Source organism: Brachionichthys hirsutus, chromosome 4 (assembly GCF_040956055.1).
Source record: "Brachionichthys hirsutus isolate HB-005 chromosome 4, CSIRO-AGI_Bhir_v1, whole genome shotgun sequence".
NCBI classification, from domain to species: Eukaryota; Metazoa; Chordata; class Actinopteri; order Lophiiformes; family Brachionichthyidae; genus Brachionichthys; species Brachionichthys hirsutus.
In genome coordinates, this window is record NC_090900.1 from 2,484,245 (window position 1) to 2,503,150 (window position 18,906).

Here is an 18,906-nt window from a genome sequence, read left to right on the forward strand (position 1 = left end):
GCGCACACACACACACACACACAAGCACACACAACACTGTAATGACTGTCAGGGGGCCGGGGTGAAAGTAAACAAGGGTAGATAAGCGGCGATGCAGAAGGACGCCAGCTGCACATTCTAATCTCTTTACATTTTCTCTCTCTTCTATTGAACTTTTATCTTATCTGCGGAACGTCTTCTCCGAGCATTCCTCCGCAGTCTCCCTCCTCTCCCTCGCTCTCGTTTTTTTTGTACAATCCTTACAAGCCGCATGCATACCAATCCGCTAAGAAAGAAAACACTCTTTGATACGCCGTCATCCGGAGAATAAAAACTCCCAAGCACGGGGAGAGGACGTTTGGTAATTAATGGTGAGTCGTGTCCAGTGTGAAATAGAATGGAGACGGAGGGAACGTCAACTCGGACAGGGAGATGAAGACGGCAACAACAACAAAAAGGAGAGATGAAGAGCTCTTCTTCTCTTTCTGACAGTGGAGTTGTCAGCCACAGGGGGTTTGAGAGGACTAGGGGTGTTTGTGGGGGGGTTATGGGTCAGCAAGCTGGGCAGACGCCTCCCCCAGGGCACCAAACTGACGATCGGTGGAAGGCCTCAGCTCCTCACCAGAAACAAACACCAAGCTGTCGGAGCAACATGTCACAGAGCTTTTAATTGCTTGCTCTTCTCTCTCTTACCCCCCCCCCCCCATCTTTCTCAGCCATACAAACACACCTCTTCCTGGCTCATTCTCTCTCCCCCCTCGTCCTCTGCACCTGTCTCCCCCTTTTTCTGTTCTTTGTCCCTTCTCCACGGTTCTTCTATTTTTCAATATCAATTAAACACAGCAGCGCGGCGATAAAAGTTTTTTACATAACATCTCCTCCTTTATGAGTCACCACCATGAACAATGAGGAGGGGGGAGGGGACGGGACGAGTTCCATCCGTCCATCATTTAGTCTTTGGTGCGCAACTCAAAAAAATATTTTTTATATTTTTTCTCGACGACCAAGTACTGAAATGGCGCCTTTTGCTATTTTTGGGATTTGTGTGGTTTGTATTTTTTTCTGTTTCCATGGTTACAGTTAGGCCCACTCTGGCGGGTGGTTTGGTTTGTGTAGCAGATCTCAAATGCTCTTCAGTATTTTTCATCAAGACTTTTTTTTTGTACACGCCAACCAAACAGGAACGTGGCGCGCTTGCTGTTACGGAACATTTATTGTGTGTTTGTTGCATTTCCATGGTTACAAATAGAATTGTTGCACATTCTCTGAGTGGGGCTTGACTCAGATGAAGGTGCAGGTTAATATTCTTTAATGAAAGAATGTGCATTATGTACAATTAACAGGCTCATTTTAAATGACTCCTCTCTAACTTTGACCCCCCCCCCCCCCCCCCCACAGCACTGTTGTAACTGGCTATCGAGTTCAGAGCCCGTGGACACGCCCCTGGATCCTATGCTGCCCGACTGCCCCCGAGTGTCTGCAGGTATTGATGACACACACACACACACACAGTATGAACATAACTCAACATAAGTGTTTAAACACAGCATCATGTGTGAGTAAACTCACTCCCCAAATACCATCCATCACAGTCACGCTCACATTGATTGATTATGTATTTCATTATACTGGTATATTATATGATTTTTGGACTGGGAGGAAGAACATGACACCAAGCAGGCTTTGGGCCCAGAGCATCCTCAGTGTGCTGCAGCGGTGCTAACATTTTTCATTTCTTGACTGACTTCTTCTTGTACTGAAAATTGCATTCAGTTTTTATCAACCAGCAGCTACCAGTCCCTAAACTGGTATTGATTTATTTTTGAAGAACAAGGCATCCACTCCATGCAGCACGTGTTGACAGCATTTGTTCTTGTGTGCATGTGCGTGTGCGTGTGTGCATGTGCGTGCGTGTAACACGCTTGTTGATGTTGCGCAGATTGCAGGTTTTAGCCGGGCTGATTGAGAAGGATCACTGTCAGAGAAACCGACGCAGTGGCAGATTATCTCCAAACACAAACATGAACAGAGTTTGCCCGAGACGCATGACGCAAAGTACTGTTCGGTTTGCGTGACTATTTTAGTATTTTTTCATCTACTATGTCTCCAGTACTCATTAATCCTCTCCTGTGGTATTTAGCTGCCTGTCCCTGTGCCCTCGCTGCGGTCGACTGGCCTTGATGATGTCACGGGCCATCATGAGGATGTGTCCTTAATGTAGGATTAGGGATGAAATCTGTAATCCCCGACATGACCGTTGATAAGAGATCATGATTGCAGTGTTGTTTGAAGAGTGACACACATGCAGGCGCGCTCGCGCGACCGCGCACACTCGCTGAGAAACAAAAAGATAGTCCAAACCTTAAACAGGAAATAAAACGTCTCTCGCAAAGTATTAAACGTCCATCTTCGTATTTTATGTGCATGTTTAAGCAAATGTTCTTACACACACACACACACACACACATCTCTTTCCACATCCTTGTCTCATCATTCATTTCCTCCATCACTCGCAATGTCCTGCTTTGCAATTTCATTCCCTTCAAAGCCCCGCGCTGACATGGCGGCGACTGGAATATAGGTCACCTTGCACACGCTCCACATGTCAGTGAATACATCTCTAACACCTGCTATCTCATCCCGGCCACTGAAACACCATGTTCCACGCCGAGACGTGTGGGTGGGCGGCCTTAACATCTACCGGTGAATCAGCTCCTTGAAATGTCATCAAGCCTTCAATACGAAACCCATACTGACTGCATTTCATGTCCAAATGTCATTTTCCCGGCCTTGATGTTTCGTATCTCCTCTCCGCGACTCGCTGCCGGTCAAAGGAGCGCAACCCCTGAGCCGAGATATCAAGCTCGGCTTTTTGAAACCGTTGGGATGCCTGACATTGTCCTAACACAGACCTCACTGACACAGTGTCCGTCTGTATGCATGCACTATTGACTCGTGCTCTATTGACTGGCGCTACTTTAGCCGGCCCTGAATAGAGCGGAGTCTCTGGTTTTTAACGGAGCTGCCAGCGCCGCTTGCGTCTGGCCTTTTGGTGGCGGCTTCTGATGTCAAAGGTTGCCTCAGTCGGTTTTTGTGTCCTTGGCAGCCTGGCAGGTTCACAGGCAGCTGCCATTGTGGTGGGAGACACAGCTGAGGAACAGAGGTGAGGAGGTTGAGCGAAGGTTGAGCGAAGGCTGTCGGGGCATCCTGGCCCGGCGCTTCGATCAACAGGCATTCTCCCTCCGCTGCTGCCATGGCTGCTGTTGTTGTGTTGCTATGGTAAGAGTATGTGTGCGAATGAGCTGGTGGGGGTAATCAGGGTTTGAGAGTCGAGCGTGTCACCGACACAGGACAGGCCGGCCGGACGATCCTCGCTGTCACGTACGCACGCACATCGTAGCGTGATGCCGCCCTGCGCCGGACCCGGGGGGTGGATGGATCGGACACACAAGCATGATGGAGGCGCGAGTTCAAGCCGATCACTCTCGTTGCATTCCTCCATACATCTGTGGATCCCCTCCTCCACCTGCGTCCTTCCTCCGTGTGTGTGGTGCAGCGGTGATACGGTGATTGTGTTGTCCATGCTGGTAGACGCTTGGCAGAAGGAGGTAGGGGGGATGTGGAGGCAGAGCCTCTGTGGAGCAACGCCGGAATGCCAGCATGGCCCTCTGATTGGGGCTGGAGGGATCCAGACAGGGAGGGAGGATAAATGCAAGTGTGTGTGTTTCTGGTTTTGTTTTGTTTGTTTTCTCTCTTTCTTCCTGTCTTTTTTTTCCTCTTTTCCCCATCATGCAAAAGGGATTTGTTCCACCAGGAAGGTGACCGCTCCGGCATTTGCCGGTGGCCTAGCACACCAGCGTCGTTTTATCATTCAGGAGCACGCCGAACTTAAACCGCAATATGCACAGAAAAACCAAGCTGGAAATGGTGCGTGTGTGTGTGGTTAAGTAGCTTTACATGGCTGACGGAGAAGTTGGGGAACCGGATGAAAGAAGTGTGTGAGGCCTTCCCAATATGTAATTATTCCAAAGCTACACTTGTGTTTGGATGCCAAGAAAAGGCTAAACTCTACATGTGAGAGAATGAAGAGCTGACTATAAGTAGATGGGTGCCGCTTAGTTTATTGACTTTCTTTCGGGGTGGATGATCAGTTGTTTGATCAGTAAAAATGCAGTTTTAAAGGTAGGAAGAAAAACAAAACCTCAGTTTGCTAATAACACACAGACATGAGCGCACGACACGCACACACAACTTCCTCTTGGGTGATTACTCATTGTCCGAGCTGATTATTAATTACAAACGGAGAGCGCTCAGTAGGTAAACACTGATTAATGGCTAACAAAAGGAAGTTAATGTCTTACCTGTACTTTAATTACCAGCCCTTCTCTGTTACAAGCATCCCAACACAAGCCTGTAATTACCTCTAATGGACTGCAGGAAGAGACTCACTTTCATTTTCTTTCTCAACATAAATGCACTACTGTACGGGATTCTGCGCCGTGCACACCTGTCTTGCTTTGCTGTTGTTGTTGTTTTTTCCATAATTAAAAGTGAAGATTTTGCCTCTTTTTTTATCTTGAATAAAAATAGCAGTATGGGCTCGGAAAAGTGATGCAACATAGTTCAAGAAATGATAAATAATTCCTGTGCAGTGACACGAGAGGTCACTCCGCCTTTCCTCTTCGTGACTAAGGCTCATGAATTTACGGCTCAGTGTTATTAATTTACCAAGAGACGACGAAGAGAGAATAAAAGCAGACAGTGGTGACACACACACACCCACTCACAAAGACAATGTCTGGTCGACGTTTGTACGACTTGACTCTGTTAGAGGAAGCTCAAATTAACCCCCCCCTCCCTGACCACTTGTTTTTTCAGCTTGGTAAGGTGGAAGTCCACCGCCTCACTGGAAGCTCACATGAACGTGTGTATGTGTTTGCACTTGTGTTTTCACATATGCGTTTGAGTGTTTTCTTAGCCTCGCCGGCGCACGTCGCAGGAAATAGACGGGTAAACTCCACTGAACCGGACCTGACCTCTGACCTGGATCCACTCGGGTTGCATCAGGCTATTGTCTGGGTCACATTTGGAAAAGCTTGTATCATCACAATGTGGAAAACGCTGACGGCGCGATGAGACCGCTGATGTCTGGTTGATCGATGTGTCACCAATCAGTAATAAAGCTCTGACAGGGCGCTGTTTCGTGTTTCTGGGCACTGTGAAGCGGCAGCTTTTGACAGCCTGTGTCATTGGGACGTTTTTATGGACGTCTGGATTCCTGCATGTGTTTTTAACACAATGAGACACAGAGGTTGCATTAAATGGTGAAGCACCCGTGAATGGAATCCGTGCACAACTCTTCCTCCCTCCTTTCATATTTTACTTTCATTTCACTGACTTTGACTGTACTTGTACTCTAACATTCTATCTAATAAATATATTCATCATCATCATCATCATCATCTGTCTCAGCTGATTGGCTCGTCATCAGAGGGTCTTGGCATTCTGTTCCCCTTATTCTGGTACTCTTCTTTCCTTTTTCGACGTTCATCTTCATCTTCACTCAAAAATAGATTTGGCAAAAGCAGAAACAAGTAGACATTGTTGACTTTTCAGGTTCATGTACTCCTGGATAGTTTTAGATATTTCATAAATATATGTGTTTAGTTGACACCGGCAGAAGGATGGCGGATTGTTCCAAATGTGAGGTGTGATTTAGAATCCCATCTCTCACGCAGCGCTCTATCGCTTTAGCAGTTCAGGCTATTGTGATTATGCTGACGAGAAGCGTGTCTGGAAAGCCCCGGTCTGTGGTCTTCAGTTCACCCCTGCACTGAGGCATTTTATCCTCTCTTCCTTTCTTCTACTCTACCCATCATCCTGGAGAAAAGAAGAAAGGGGTTGGCTGCTGGTGGTGGTGGGAGGGTGTAGACAAAAAAGGGATAGAGCCAGGCATGCATAAATGAAAGTTCAACAAGGTTCAATGAAACACTTATACAATTTGCTGCAATATAGTGGGGTTTTATAATCTCATTATCATCTTAGTGCCAGATTTGCCCATGAGGGCTGTTCAGTATTCACTCTTATTAGCTCCTCAGATTTGTCCATGTGTCCTTCTGCTACCCGCCTCGCAGCCAATCGCAAAATGTCTAATAAATACCCGCCCTCCTCCTCGCTTTATCGCCTCTCTTATTTTATTTTTCTCATGCCATACCTCCCGCTGCTTTATTTGTGAGTCTTGCTCTTATTTGTACCCACCACAGGGCAAAAAACCCGGCTTTTATTCAGCAGGCTGCAATGTACACTTAAAAATCTAAATCCTCATCATTATATTCTGTGACTGAAGTACATTCATGTAAATAGTACAGATCGGGCTGCAGGGAGGGGTGATATAGAGACAAATACGCCGATATTTGTTTACTGTTGTGTTTTTAATCTTGTTTCAGGAAAGGCTAGGACCCCCCACCGCAGGGTCAGATGGGGGAGCTAACGTACAGTAGGACGGGCCACGAACTGTTTTCGTATTCCCAAGCCTCTGAGCTGCTATGGGTATAGTGTACATCGCTGGTCACTCAGAGGGCATCCCCAGATTAGTGCCTCATGGAAATGGATCTCATTTGCCCATATGGCCTCTCCTCATTGACTCCATATAGGCTCTAATCCGCCCAGCATTTACCCCCGACCTCGACATGTGGCAAACCACTTAGTGAAAACGAACACAGAAAGCATTGCCCATGCTATATTAAGACGGCCGCGGAATCGACGGGCTCAAGCCTAAAGACGAAGATGAGAAATGGTGGCCAGTTTATTCTTGATCACCAGGACGAGACCGGACAAACTCATTTCACGTTGCGTTGGACTGGTAAATTGGGGTTTTGCGAATCCCAGCAAATGCTAGTATTATAACTCTTAGCATTCACCCTTATCCCATAGCCCCCCAGTATCACCTCATTAACAAGACATAAACCGTCCCCATCAGGTGCTACAGTGATGTCATCCACGAAGCGGCATCCCTCTGATCATTCTTATCATCATCATCATCGTTGTTGTTGACCTTGTCTGTGAGAGGATGAGAGGATAACCCAGCCAAATCGGGGAAAGCACCATCATCTTAGCCGTTCTGCACCTGTTCCCTATTGCTGGATCTTTCTATTTTATTTTCATCAACGGATGCCTGCCTTGCTTTTAAAGCACATTATCCTATTTTAGCAGCCGTCACCAATGCTTTGGCTGTAAATGTTGTAGTCCTCTCAGCTTCTGCTCCTAAGTGAACTTAGTTGATGGGATAAAGTAGATTAGAGCGGGGAGAGGTTAATCTACGGCGTAATCGTATGAGAGTGTCATTATCAATCCTGAGAAGTTCTCACAGCCGGCGGGGTGAAAAATTAAACGGCTAATTCAACGCACCTCAGCATTTTTATTCAACAATGAAAACATGAACGTGAGAGCATAATTAGCTTTACTATGACAAAGAAGCAACAATCTCAAATTCTTTGTCTGTGTAAATTATTTTTGCTAGAAACATTCCTGTGGTGCTTTAACAAGTCACTTTGAATTTCTTTATCTTCAATTTTTAAGGCCGTAAAAATCAGATTTAATTGCACATCCCATTGGGGTGTATTGCCGTACGTCGCTCGTCTTCTTCCGCTCTCTGTTTTATATTTCTTTGGAATTAGAGGCCGCTGTTGTTAAAGTTTCTAGATGTCAGTTCATAAGATTTACCTGTTATTAATGGGCACATATTGAAATACACACCTAAGCGCTGGATCCTAAAACCCATGCTGAGATCAAACATCTGTAGCACTCAGTGGATTTAATATCCAGTTTTTTATGTGTGATTCCATCGTTAACGTGTGCGAGAATGGTTTGTGTGTTTCTTCTATTAGTTTAAACCCGCGTCTCTTTCTAGATCAACCTTTTTTGATGCGCGGTGACAGCAGTTTAATTCCCTCTCTTCTCTTCTACACAGTTGTCTTATAATGAAATGCGTGTTTAGTATGACTTCGCAAAAAGAATACGTTTGACAACAGAGAATATAACAGGAATGCGTATAATTGCCAAAGAGATGATTAAGAAAATAAAGACAGCAATTATCCTTGGAAGTCCTTTTTGACATAAGCAGCTTCAAATTATAATTGTCTTTTTTTCACAGAGAAAATGCTATTGCTTCTTTTTTTATGTAGCCATGTAAACAAAAGTGATGGTATATTCCACCAGCAGCAGGTTTTGAATACGCAGCAGTGACCTTGGAGGTCTCCCCTGTGCTCCAGTTTGACATATAAAAACGTTATTATCCAGCTTTCTACAGGATGGGAGACAAACCGCCCGTGAAACCAATGCGCACTAGTATTAGAGAAATATAGCAATTAGAGGATGATATTTTTCCCCGTGAATGCGCCGAGGAGTCTAAAGGGGTAAAAAACACAGCTTGTTTGTAGCCTAGGCAGCAGCAATTATAAAGTGTTTGGAGAGTTGCTGTGCTTATTGTCCCTCAGAGTAATGAGATAGGTTGCACTGATCTCTCACTGATGGCATAGCTCCTAATCCTCAGCCCTCCTTTCCTGCTTCTCACGTTTATCCGCTAACATCCTCAGACCGTTGCTGCTCTGGACAGAGCGAGGTGACGTCTTGACTTGCATGTCCACCGAACAAACAGCAGTTTGGCAAAAAGCAACAATCCCTTAAATGTGTGAAGCTAAGAAAGTTTCCAAGTGGTTTAATTTCTATTTCTCCATTTTTGTTTCTGAATTTGTCATAAATAGTCTCCCAGATTATTTCTGACCTAGAATATGAGGATGTTGTCATATGGAACAAATATTCTGTCTACGTGTTTCCATTCTGGAGTTTGGATGGAGTAATTTGAGGTTAGGGGCCTTGTTAGGGCTGCAGCCTTGCCTGTTTTGTTTTTTTAGTTCATCGATCATCTCTCTCTCTTTACCTGCGCTTCCTCTGACCTGGTGTACTCCACCGCTCTGCTCCGATTGGTGTGGCCACTTGGACTCCTGGCCACGCCCTCCGGCTACCGGCTGCTCGTCTGATTACTTTACCCTTACACCATCTGGGTTATTTTGTGTTGCTTCCCTTTCCCCTCCGAGCCGGGTCGTAACGGCGCTTAATTCCCCTGAAGCCCTTTATCTTGATCATCTGTGACAGGTCATGTTGGGCAATGTAGTTCTTTGTTAGCTTTCATATTTGGGTAAACGTGCTGCGGACGTGCGTACTTTCAGAGACACAACCTACACGTCCTGCGCCTCTGAAGAATGCTTGTTATCTGGTTGACCTCGAGGCGGACTGGTTATCACCTCGAGAGCCGGTATGTCCGCCAACCGCAGGGTTCACCTATCTAATCAACATGGACAAGCCACTTGTCACACGAGCTGCATGCATGCTCAGATTCAAATTCACTCAGACATGCTCGCAGATAGCCCTACACATGTAGGCACTAAGTGATACGCTAATGATGTGCGATGCAACAGACCACGCATGTGCACCCACACGCTGATAATCGCAGGCGTTCTCACATTGATCCGGGCCTGCTCTGGGTTACCAGACATGAATGTTGCACTGGGAGTGGCCCAGGGGGGCACAGGAAGGGGGTCTAAGGCCAACAGACATGCAGATCAGGTAGCGGAAGGATCCACAAGGTTGGACAGGGACCCTTAAGGCACAGAGGAAATAAATTGAGCATCGTGACACTGAGGGAGTCCACTTCCCAATCACTTACCCTGATTGCTTTGTGGCTCCGGCCCCTTTTTCCAATGACCTTTGTCCCGCCAAAGAATCCCCAACTGCAGAGGAGACATCATTTTATACAGCCCGTTCAACGACAGACTGTCACTCCTTTATTTCAGTTTGGTGTTCTGTATAAAACTTACAAACAGAATGGTGAAACACCACGAATTTACCTGTGAGCCTTTGGATCCAGTTTTGTCAATACATTTATGAAGCAGTTGGCAAAGAAAAGCAACCGAATTTGTCTTCAAATTAGGGCACCTGCATAATATTCAGGAGCTCCTTCCCTCAAGACAGAGGATGATGTCAACCACCATGTCCCAGGGAAGGTAAATGGTATAGTCAGTATATTTTTTAGGTATTACCAAAGTTATTTTTGATGTGAAAAACATGACACGGAATGAAGATGCTGCTCTGTTGCACATCACTCTTAAATCAGGAACTCGAGAAGCGTCTTCATTGTGGTGATTGTGCAGTCTTTCTATAAAAACAGCTAACTTGCCCTTTGTCTACTCTTGAGATGATAATGGTTGGGGGGGGGGTCAGTATCCTTGAGCACAAATTCCAAATCCATCCTTGGTGCCATTTTAATCCCCTTTTGTTTGATGTTTGAAATGCCAGCTTCAGCTGACCCTCTGATGTTGCATAGTTCAGTGCCCCTTTGGCCTGAGTCCTGCCCTCTGAACAACATGTGGCCAGATAACAAACCCTAAACAAAAGAGGTAATTTGAAGCGGTAAATTGCCAGAACAGAAAAAAGGTGAGGGAGGTGCATCTTTTTTTTTTTTTTTTTTGCCTGAAACACTTCATAAGCACTAAGTGAGGTTGGCACCAGCTGTTGGAGGAGAATCCGGGAAAGAGAATCATTTTTGGCACCAGGCAGCTATCAGGCAGTAATTAGTATAGCTAACATCCCAGATGAAGGAGTCAAGTCTAGGTCAGTGTAAAAAAACTTCAAGGTTCTTAGCGAGTACGGGTTGAAGGCCAGTACCCCCTCCCCAACATGAATATAAGCTCATGCCGTGCCTGCTCAGATTTGCTGAAATCTGTATTGACCTTTCACCTCGAGGTGTCGCAGCCAGTCACATGTCGGGCAGGCTACTGTGGATCACGCTGGATGTCTCGGTAGTTCCGACTCAAAACCTGTCCAGAGATGCAACCGTATGAAAGAGGTTTTTAACATACAATGAAAATGTTGTTGCACAGCTTTAAGCCATTCTTTACATTTCCATGCTGACGCTTGATGGCAGGATCGAGCTATCCAGCCTGTCGATATCTCGTTTCATACATTCAATATAAAACCATGTGATAATAAGGTGACAATATTTCTTTTTAATGTCAGCGAAGGGTTGAAGCCGAGAATTCATCAGAGCTGATACTTAACACTTGTTATGCTGATGATGTCGTGATGTTTATGTCAGATGCTCTTCTGTAACCTTCACACATCAGGGGCTAAGAGTTCAACCATCTAAAATTACCACTAACCCTTTGGAGACAGCTGTTAGTTGATCATAAAATAAAATCTTGTCATTTTTTTTAGCAATGTAAGATAAGCCACATTAATACAGTAAATCAGAATGAAAAACTACTGAATGTTCTGTACTTCCTAAATACTAATCAGGGATTTCTACGCATTCTTACTTAAGGAATAATTTCCTCTTTTGTCTCTGAGGAGTTAAAATAAAGATTCAACTGCAGAAGAGGGTTTAAACTACGTGAACTTTGCTGCATTTCATTTATCCGTTGTGCTATTTGTGGTGGTTTTCATCTCTTGAATCCTGGCCTAGTTTCTGTGTCTTGTTTTTGGAAAACATGAGTTAAGCCTTGGTGCACAATCCAGACGGCCATTAGATCGCTGCTCTGTAAATCTGACCTCTGACCGGCTAAGCCTTTGCCCTGCCCAACCCCCCGTAAAAACCTCGCCCCAGCCCACCCAATGGCCTGCCCTATTCCCATCCTTTCTTGGAAATGATATTATGGTGTTTGGATCATCCTCCTCCTCTTCGTCCATACTCTAATCCTATTTGCTGTCATGTGTTGGTGTTCACAGATGGTGTGTGTTTCTATGTGTGTTTGTCGGACATGTGTTGGTATGTATGTGTGTCTGCGTGTGGAGATTGGATGACACTCAGATCCCTCACAGCTGTTTGGACGAGCCCGCTGGCACCATTGTATTCTCACACATTGCAGGGAGGGTGGTCCCGTGCAGACACACGGGGCAAAAAGCCATCCAATACCCCTGTGGGGGTACTGAAATATACACGTAACATTTTGGGTAAGTTATCAGTTATTTGAAGTTCAACCACTTCAGTTTCCCCTCCTTTATTAGTGATCGTTAGCGCTGTGTTTTCCATAATGACCATGTTAAGCTGAATGACAGTGAAATAGAGTTGGGGGATGTAGTATGGGGGTGTTAGGGGCAGGTGCAGTGGGGTTTTAGGGGCGGAGTGCCACGCAAGGGGTGTAGGCAAAGCAAGAGAGCACAAGTGCTGCCGGTGAGCGATCCCTGGTAGCGCTCCAATAGTTTGTGGAGGTTATGTGTTCTATTTTTTAAATGCAATCACACATCATGAAGCGTTGGAACCGGAAAAGCTGGCGCCTCTTATTGAATGACCTCTTCCCCAGTACTTGAAGACTTTCTCTCAAGGTGATGCCCTTGACACCGTCCCAGGAAATGTCGAGCAGTAACGCTGTCAAGTGTCGTGTTCTGTTGGGAAGGAAATGACTTCCAGGGAACAAACTCACGGAGGGCTCAATGAAAACAGACCTTCGCCTGACAGCATTTATTCTGTCCACTTCCTCACATCTCTGCTACCATCTATCTTTCTTTGGCTCATATCCAAGTCCCATGTAGCTGTAGCTGTCCCACATGCCATATTATTTAACTTTATAATTAATTGAATTAATAATTGGTTTTGGAAATAAATATGTTTTCAATTAAATATCTAATTAATTAACCTACTTCAATAGCCTCATTAAAATAGGCTGTTGCTTTTCCATATACTTTTGGACAAAATTATCACACAACTTCAACAAGGTAAAAACAAGCATCTTCTAATTTTGCATATTTCCCTGTATAATTTTAAAATTCTTTTTTTTTAATTGTTGTTTGTGGATTTTGAATGGAAGGTCATGAGTTTGCCTCTGGGGTGTGTTGCGCTGCTGCACAGACTTTGAACAAAGTGGGCGTCGATCCAAAAACCAGGAAGCGTCAATAGCTGCTATTCAGGCAGACAAGCAGATTTTGGAGGAGCTAATGAATTGCACCTGCATTGATCTCTATGGGAAATACTTGTATCATGATACTGGAATAAAAAATAAACTGTTGGAACGTGATGGAAGAGGAGGAGGTGAGGCTGGGGTGGACAGATGTGTTTGTGCAGACTTTGTCAGGATACAAATTGTGGGATCAAGATTGGGTATTGACGAGATGGGGAGCTGGGTCACTGAGCCACAGAACCTTGAAATAAACTGTCCAAGTCAGATGGACCGTCATTATAGTGAAGCCGCCTGGCCCTGCTCAACCTTGAGCCAGTCGATAAGCTATTATAACCATGCAAATCAGAGACCCGACATATTGGTATTTTATTCCTGTGCTGCCACTGGGTTATGCATTATTACTGGGAAACATGTCCTCACACAGTAAGACTTGTTGTGTTTGTGTGTTTTGGTGGCTCCAAATTGAACACCCCTAAGTTTTTAAATGCCACTCGCCATCTCTCTTTTTTTTTTCTGTGAGTTTTTTATTCAGCATGAATCCAAATGCTGTTCTGTTGTCTTTGAGTGGCCGGCAGCCTGCCAGGTCGTTTACTGTCGGGGACAGTGCGATGCATCCAATCGGGTGATGTCATTTGGGCTAAGAGCTGTGTAAACGCCGCTGCGACCTTGCTTCTAGATTTGTCAATAGGGCTGGGTTCAGAGAACAGAGAAGAGGATTGTGTGGGGATTGAGAGCAGCGTGCCCTGGCTGTGATAGCTGGTTGTCTCTGGCTGACGGACTGATACGAGAGAAACCTCGGCCCTACCTTTGACCCAAGCCCCACTTCTTCACCATCTTCCTGTTCCATCTCGCTGTCAACGCTTCTCGCTCACCTCTACTTGCTCTCTGATATTGATGTACTCGCTGTCTTATGAACACGGATTCTTGCCCTTCTCCTTTCTCCTCTCTGACCTCTCTCCTTTATTTTTCCTAGCAGTGTCTCCACTCTTCCCTCGGCAACTTGTCAGCAGACTACCCCCACATTCTCCGCCACGAGGCTTTGCTTTGTTTCTGCTGTCATATATCCTGTGCTGCGTTTCAGAATTTCAGAGGTCAACAGAAGTAAATGCCGGCAGACAGCCCTGATGACACAGACCTATTGATCTGGATTGGATGCAGAGGTGATGGCTTTCCGGGTGGGTCTGCACCAAGGTTGTGGCCTACAGGGGTAGTCCACTTGGTCCAGTGGGAGGTCAACTTAAATTCAAGTGTAAGACCAAGACCAGTCTTACAAAAAATAAAGATTTTTTTTTTTTTTTTGCTTTTTTATCTCTAATGTTTAAATAGTGAGATGCCATATTGATTTTTTTGGGAAGGTTTTAAGTCCTAGAGTTTGGATTGGAGTGCCAGTGAGATTCGGGATTCCATGGCTCCAACATACATAACGTGAATACCTTGCAATCTGTGTATACACCGTTACCAATCTCTACACATTTAAACAAAGTCAAGTAGCTCCGCCTTTTGATATCATTGTTCTTCTTCTTTTTTTTCAATGGAAACGTGATTTTTTAAGGTGAGTCTGAAGGGCGAACAACTTTTCTACTCCATTCTCTTTGCTAACATTCTGTCAGAGTCCCGCAAGCACATGAAGTTCCCATCTTCCTTTTTTTCCCCATGTTTACTTCTTCTTACTCTTCATTCCGACTTCAGTATGCTGGATCAACAACTGTAGTGACACCTCTATCTGTCTATGTTCTTTATTCCAGGTGTGTCAGACAGATTCCACCTCTGTCCCCATCCCCTGTTGCCTTGCCTCTTTCTACATCTGCTAGATCAGATCCATGTTTCTTCTTTGCATTGTATGCCATCCTAAATCTGTTCTATACACAAAAACATTGATCCCATGCCTTCCCCAATGTTTTTTGTAATTGTTAAAATATTTTTTTTAGTCCCACGATGCACTGGCAACACATCTGGGTTGTGCGATGCCTCTGTCCATAGCAAGCTGGGATATGCTCCAGCAACTCCCGTAACACGGCAAGCGGAAAGGCGACAGGAAAATGAATGAATGAATAAATGAAGACTTTCTCCTGTTGGTGCTGCATGCAGTATAGATCACAAAGCCCATTGAGGCAAACTTGTAATTTGCGGGATTTGATTGTGAAGATGGTTAAAGATTGTCCATACATGCGTGTTTAAAATGTTCAAAGCTTCCATGAGGGGTAGAACTTGGGTTGTTATTGTGAATGGTGTACATTTGTTCAAGCACGGTAGCTCAACCTTGAGTTAGTGTTTTAGTTGGAGCAGAATTGAGTATAAAATGGTTTAAGAACGGCACGTGGCGTTTGCACATCCTTTCAATAACCTTTACCTTTCAGCTGAGGAAGTAGGAATTCCTCAATTGTGGTCCTATCTTCTTTTGTTGTCAACTGACGCACACACATTCACACAAATCCATTGTTGACATAGTCTTCATACCTGTTGTGTCGTCTTCACAAAGAGGTCCGGTGTCATTGTGTTCGCCACCTTTCTGCGAACTTTCAAGCAACATTTACGGAATATCAGGATGTGAACTTTTGAGTCTTTGAAATTCACCGTCTCTACATAAGTCGGGCATCAGAGCCATTCAGGCTTTGCTGTAGAGGCCTGCTCTACAACTCGGGGCAGTGCAGCTGATGCTTGAGAATACACACATTTGTTCCACCAAGTTCTGCGCGCAATGGCTTGCAGATGGACGGCGATTAATCAGAGAGGTAACTGTGAAGTAGCTTGCAATTAGACTGGAAAGCTCTGAGGCATGCTAATTGAATCAGAAAATTAGTGACAGCGCTGTACTGAGCTGTAATAGGCTAGCTGCCGCTCGCAGCAGGTGCTAGCCCACTCAGCTGTGGAACAAGGTTTTAAGTCACATTAGCAGCAGCAGAAATGTTCCTCGATATGGAACGGTTAGATTTTCTGCTTGTTTTCGCTGCCCGTGTCGCCAAAAGCAAACAAAAAAACCAGCCAACTGCTTTAACAAATTGAGTCAGGAAACGATGTGCTAAAACATACATGAAACCATGTCATGTGGCTAGAAACGGGTTTATCACGTCTTTAATACGCGGGACGCATTCCTGTATTTGAGAAATGCTAAGATATTTTTTGTTGGCCTCTTATTCGCTGCTCCTCATCCACCTCCCATCTCCTTCCCGTAGCCTCCCCAAGGCTCCCGTTTCCTGACGTCTTTCTCCGACACAACATGAAAAAGAAGTGAGAAATTAAAAATTGATTACTTTCGCGCTCGGGGTTGCCGTCTCCTCTGCTCTTTGGCTACGGGAGGCAAAGAAACGGAGAGAAACAGCTTCACTTTTGTTTGAACGCTGTGCAACCAAAAGTTCTTACGGGGTTTCCGTAGCGTTGCGGTGAAAGGATGTGAGTTAGGGAGCACAGACGCGAAGAAGAGAAAAGTGTGAGAATGATGTAGCGGTAGAGAATTCCCCCAGGCAGACGATGCTGTGCTTCATAGTTCTGGCTTTAAACCATGCTGCGTGCCACACATTCAGTAGGAGCAGAGGGCATGAGGGGTGTGCGTGAGGACGATTGTGTGTCGTAGTAACATGCTTCTGCGTCTACTCCTATGGTAGAAGGCATCCTCATCGCTGTCTGGTAGGCCCCCCCCCCTGGTCCTCCTCAACGTTCTGATCCTGCCCTGACTCGGAAAACCCTGATGTCTTCATCAGACATGCCGGAGTGCAAGTAGACATCCTCGCTAAAGCGCACAAAGATTACAAACACAAACACGTCTATATGCGTGTGTACACGGACACGCACGTCTTTATGCACTAACACAGCCTCACGGACGCATACACGCCAAACCTTTACACATCTTATGCGAGTTCTAAGAACTTTTCATTCATTGTTATTATCTATGCTGGCCATGCTTATAGCAGCAGTTTCTATGGAGATAATTCATGCTTATAACTCCATCCCTAACCTGGCGATGCCCCACCCCCCCGCCCCCCTGCAAATTCTCATTAGTATTTTTCCCAAAGGAGTGCACGCGCTTTTACTGCAAATCGTGTTCCGGCATAGATCTGAACTCTGCACTGTTCACCCCCTCCAAAATTAGTCAGGAGAGCTTCGCTTTCCTAAAGATCCTTTCTTTATCTCCACACCCCTCTCCCTTTCCCCTCCCGACTTCTTTCTCTCTCCTGCTGAGAGGATGAGGGCGCTCCCTCTCTCGACTGTACAGCATTTACACTGGGGTGACTGTAAGGTTAGCTTGATCAGCTTTTACTTTGGAAACCCTGGCATCTGCTGTGGAATAGCCCCTCGGGCACTTTGCCGTGCTGCATTGAAGCTTTTACTTTTGGGGTTCACTGCTACTTGGTTGTTGTACTTTTAACATCACCATCTTTTTTTTTTTTTAATAAGCTATGCAAAACAAAAGAGAGTCATATCATGTCATTTGATTAGTGTACATGATTTCCTCTGCCTTTCGTCATGTACTCCTTTAGGAATCTAATCAAATCACGCTATTAGCAAATATTCTAAAAGTGAAAAGAACTTATTCCAAGCAGGTTCCCGTGTTCGACCACAGTTCAGTCGGCTCCAGTTTCGGCAGCATATTCCCCACGCCAGCTTGTTAAACAATTTCAAATCTCAATGCCGACTGTAGCCTATTCATACAGCTACATCCCAAAGCCTTTCCTCCATCCTTCCATCCCGCCCTCTGTCCTTCCTCTGATCCCATTTCACAGTGGAACCATCAGGCGCTTATCCCAATCTCGACCTTGGCCAGGGGCCTAAAGCGGTGCAGAGACCGCCTGAACTCAGCTGTAAACTCTCAACCTTTCCCTCGCTGCCCTTTCCTCTCTAGCTTTCTGCCTACCCCCCTTTTACCCAGACTCCATCTCTGCCTATTTTAGGAAGGTTTTGGATGAGGGCCTCAATATCCAGTGGATGCTCTTATGCACAGTTTACAGGGCACGTCTAAACACACTCGGGGTGTCGAGTAGAGCTCAACAATAACATAAGCTCTGCTATTATCCAGACGGCAACCAGCGCACCATCCAGACCACCCGGCTGGGAAACCAGCCAGTCGGCCAGGCGGTCGGCTTGCTAGCCGGGGAGTCACGCTGACGGTCAAGCGGCTATCGCGTTAGTCACCTATCCCATCAGTCAGCCGGCCATCGTTGACTATACAGGGTTGGGCAAACAAAGTGTATTCTGAAACGATGGTTGTTGGGTTTTTTTTCCATTTTCCCACTTCGCTTTTAAAAACCACGAAGTATGTCAAATGGCACTGGTTAGCAGCTAATGATAGCAGTTCCAGCCAAAATGCTGCAAGTCTGTTTTAGTCATCAAGGATGCAAAGCAGCCTCTTAAGACCGACGTCTTCCCTGCTTTCTACGGCGATAGTGTGGCGTCCACAGTGAGCAGCGTCGGCCCGGTTTGGGAGTAGCGTGCCGTTACGGAATTGATGGGCCAGAGTTGTTTTCATGGTTTTAAACCGCTAGCGTTTCCCACGTCGCTGAATGTCAACTATGCGCAAGGTGCTGGAGCTTAAAGGACCATAAACTTCCGACTGCGTTCGAGGACGGTCTACCCCACGAGAAACGAACTGGCGAGGGTTGCAGATAACTGTATGCATGCATGCACACACACTTTTGTGTATGTGAGTGTGTGTCTGTGTGTGACACACATCACTTTTTCACACTACAGATGACCCTGTTGGATGGGAATGGCCCTTTTAACTATAGCGCCCTGATGCAACTCGCTGTAAATACATAAAAACCAAGCTGCTTATCCGTCCTCCCTGCTTTCCTCTCCACCTCTCGTTCCCTCTCTTCCTCTCCATCTCCATCCTCCTCGCCCTGTCCCCCCTCTCCTCTCTTTCGTTTCATTCTCATTTTTCTTTCATGCACTTTTTTGTTTGTTCCTCCCCTTCCTTACCCTCTTTTCCACAGGCAGACACTCCCCAGTCACGAAGCTACACCGACCCAATACTGACGGTTAC

The 18,906-nt window shown here is 45.6% G+C and overlaps 1 protein-coding gene across 1 annotated transcript in view; it reads left to right on the plus strand.

The window, feature by feature from the left end:
* arb2a (ARB2 cotranscriptional regulator A) overlaps nucleotides 1–18,906 on the plus strand; it is a 106,027-nt gene that overhangs the window by 72,673 nt on the left and 14,448 nt on the right. Inside the window, exon 9 of the mRNA XM_068738686.1 lies at nucleotides 1,378–1,462. Coding sequence (XP_068594787.1) covers nucleotides 1,378–1,462 — 85 coding nt within the window. The remainder of the gene's footprint in view (nucleotides 1–1,377; nucleotides 1,463–18,906) is intronic.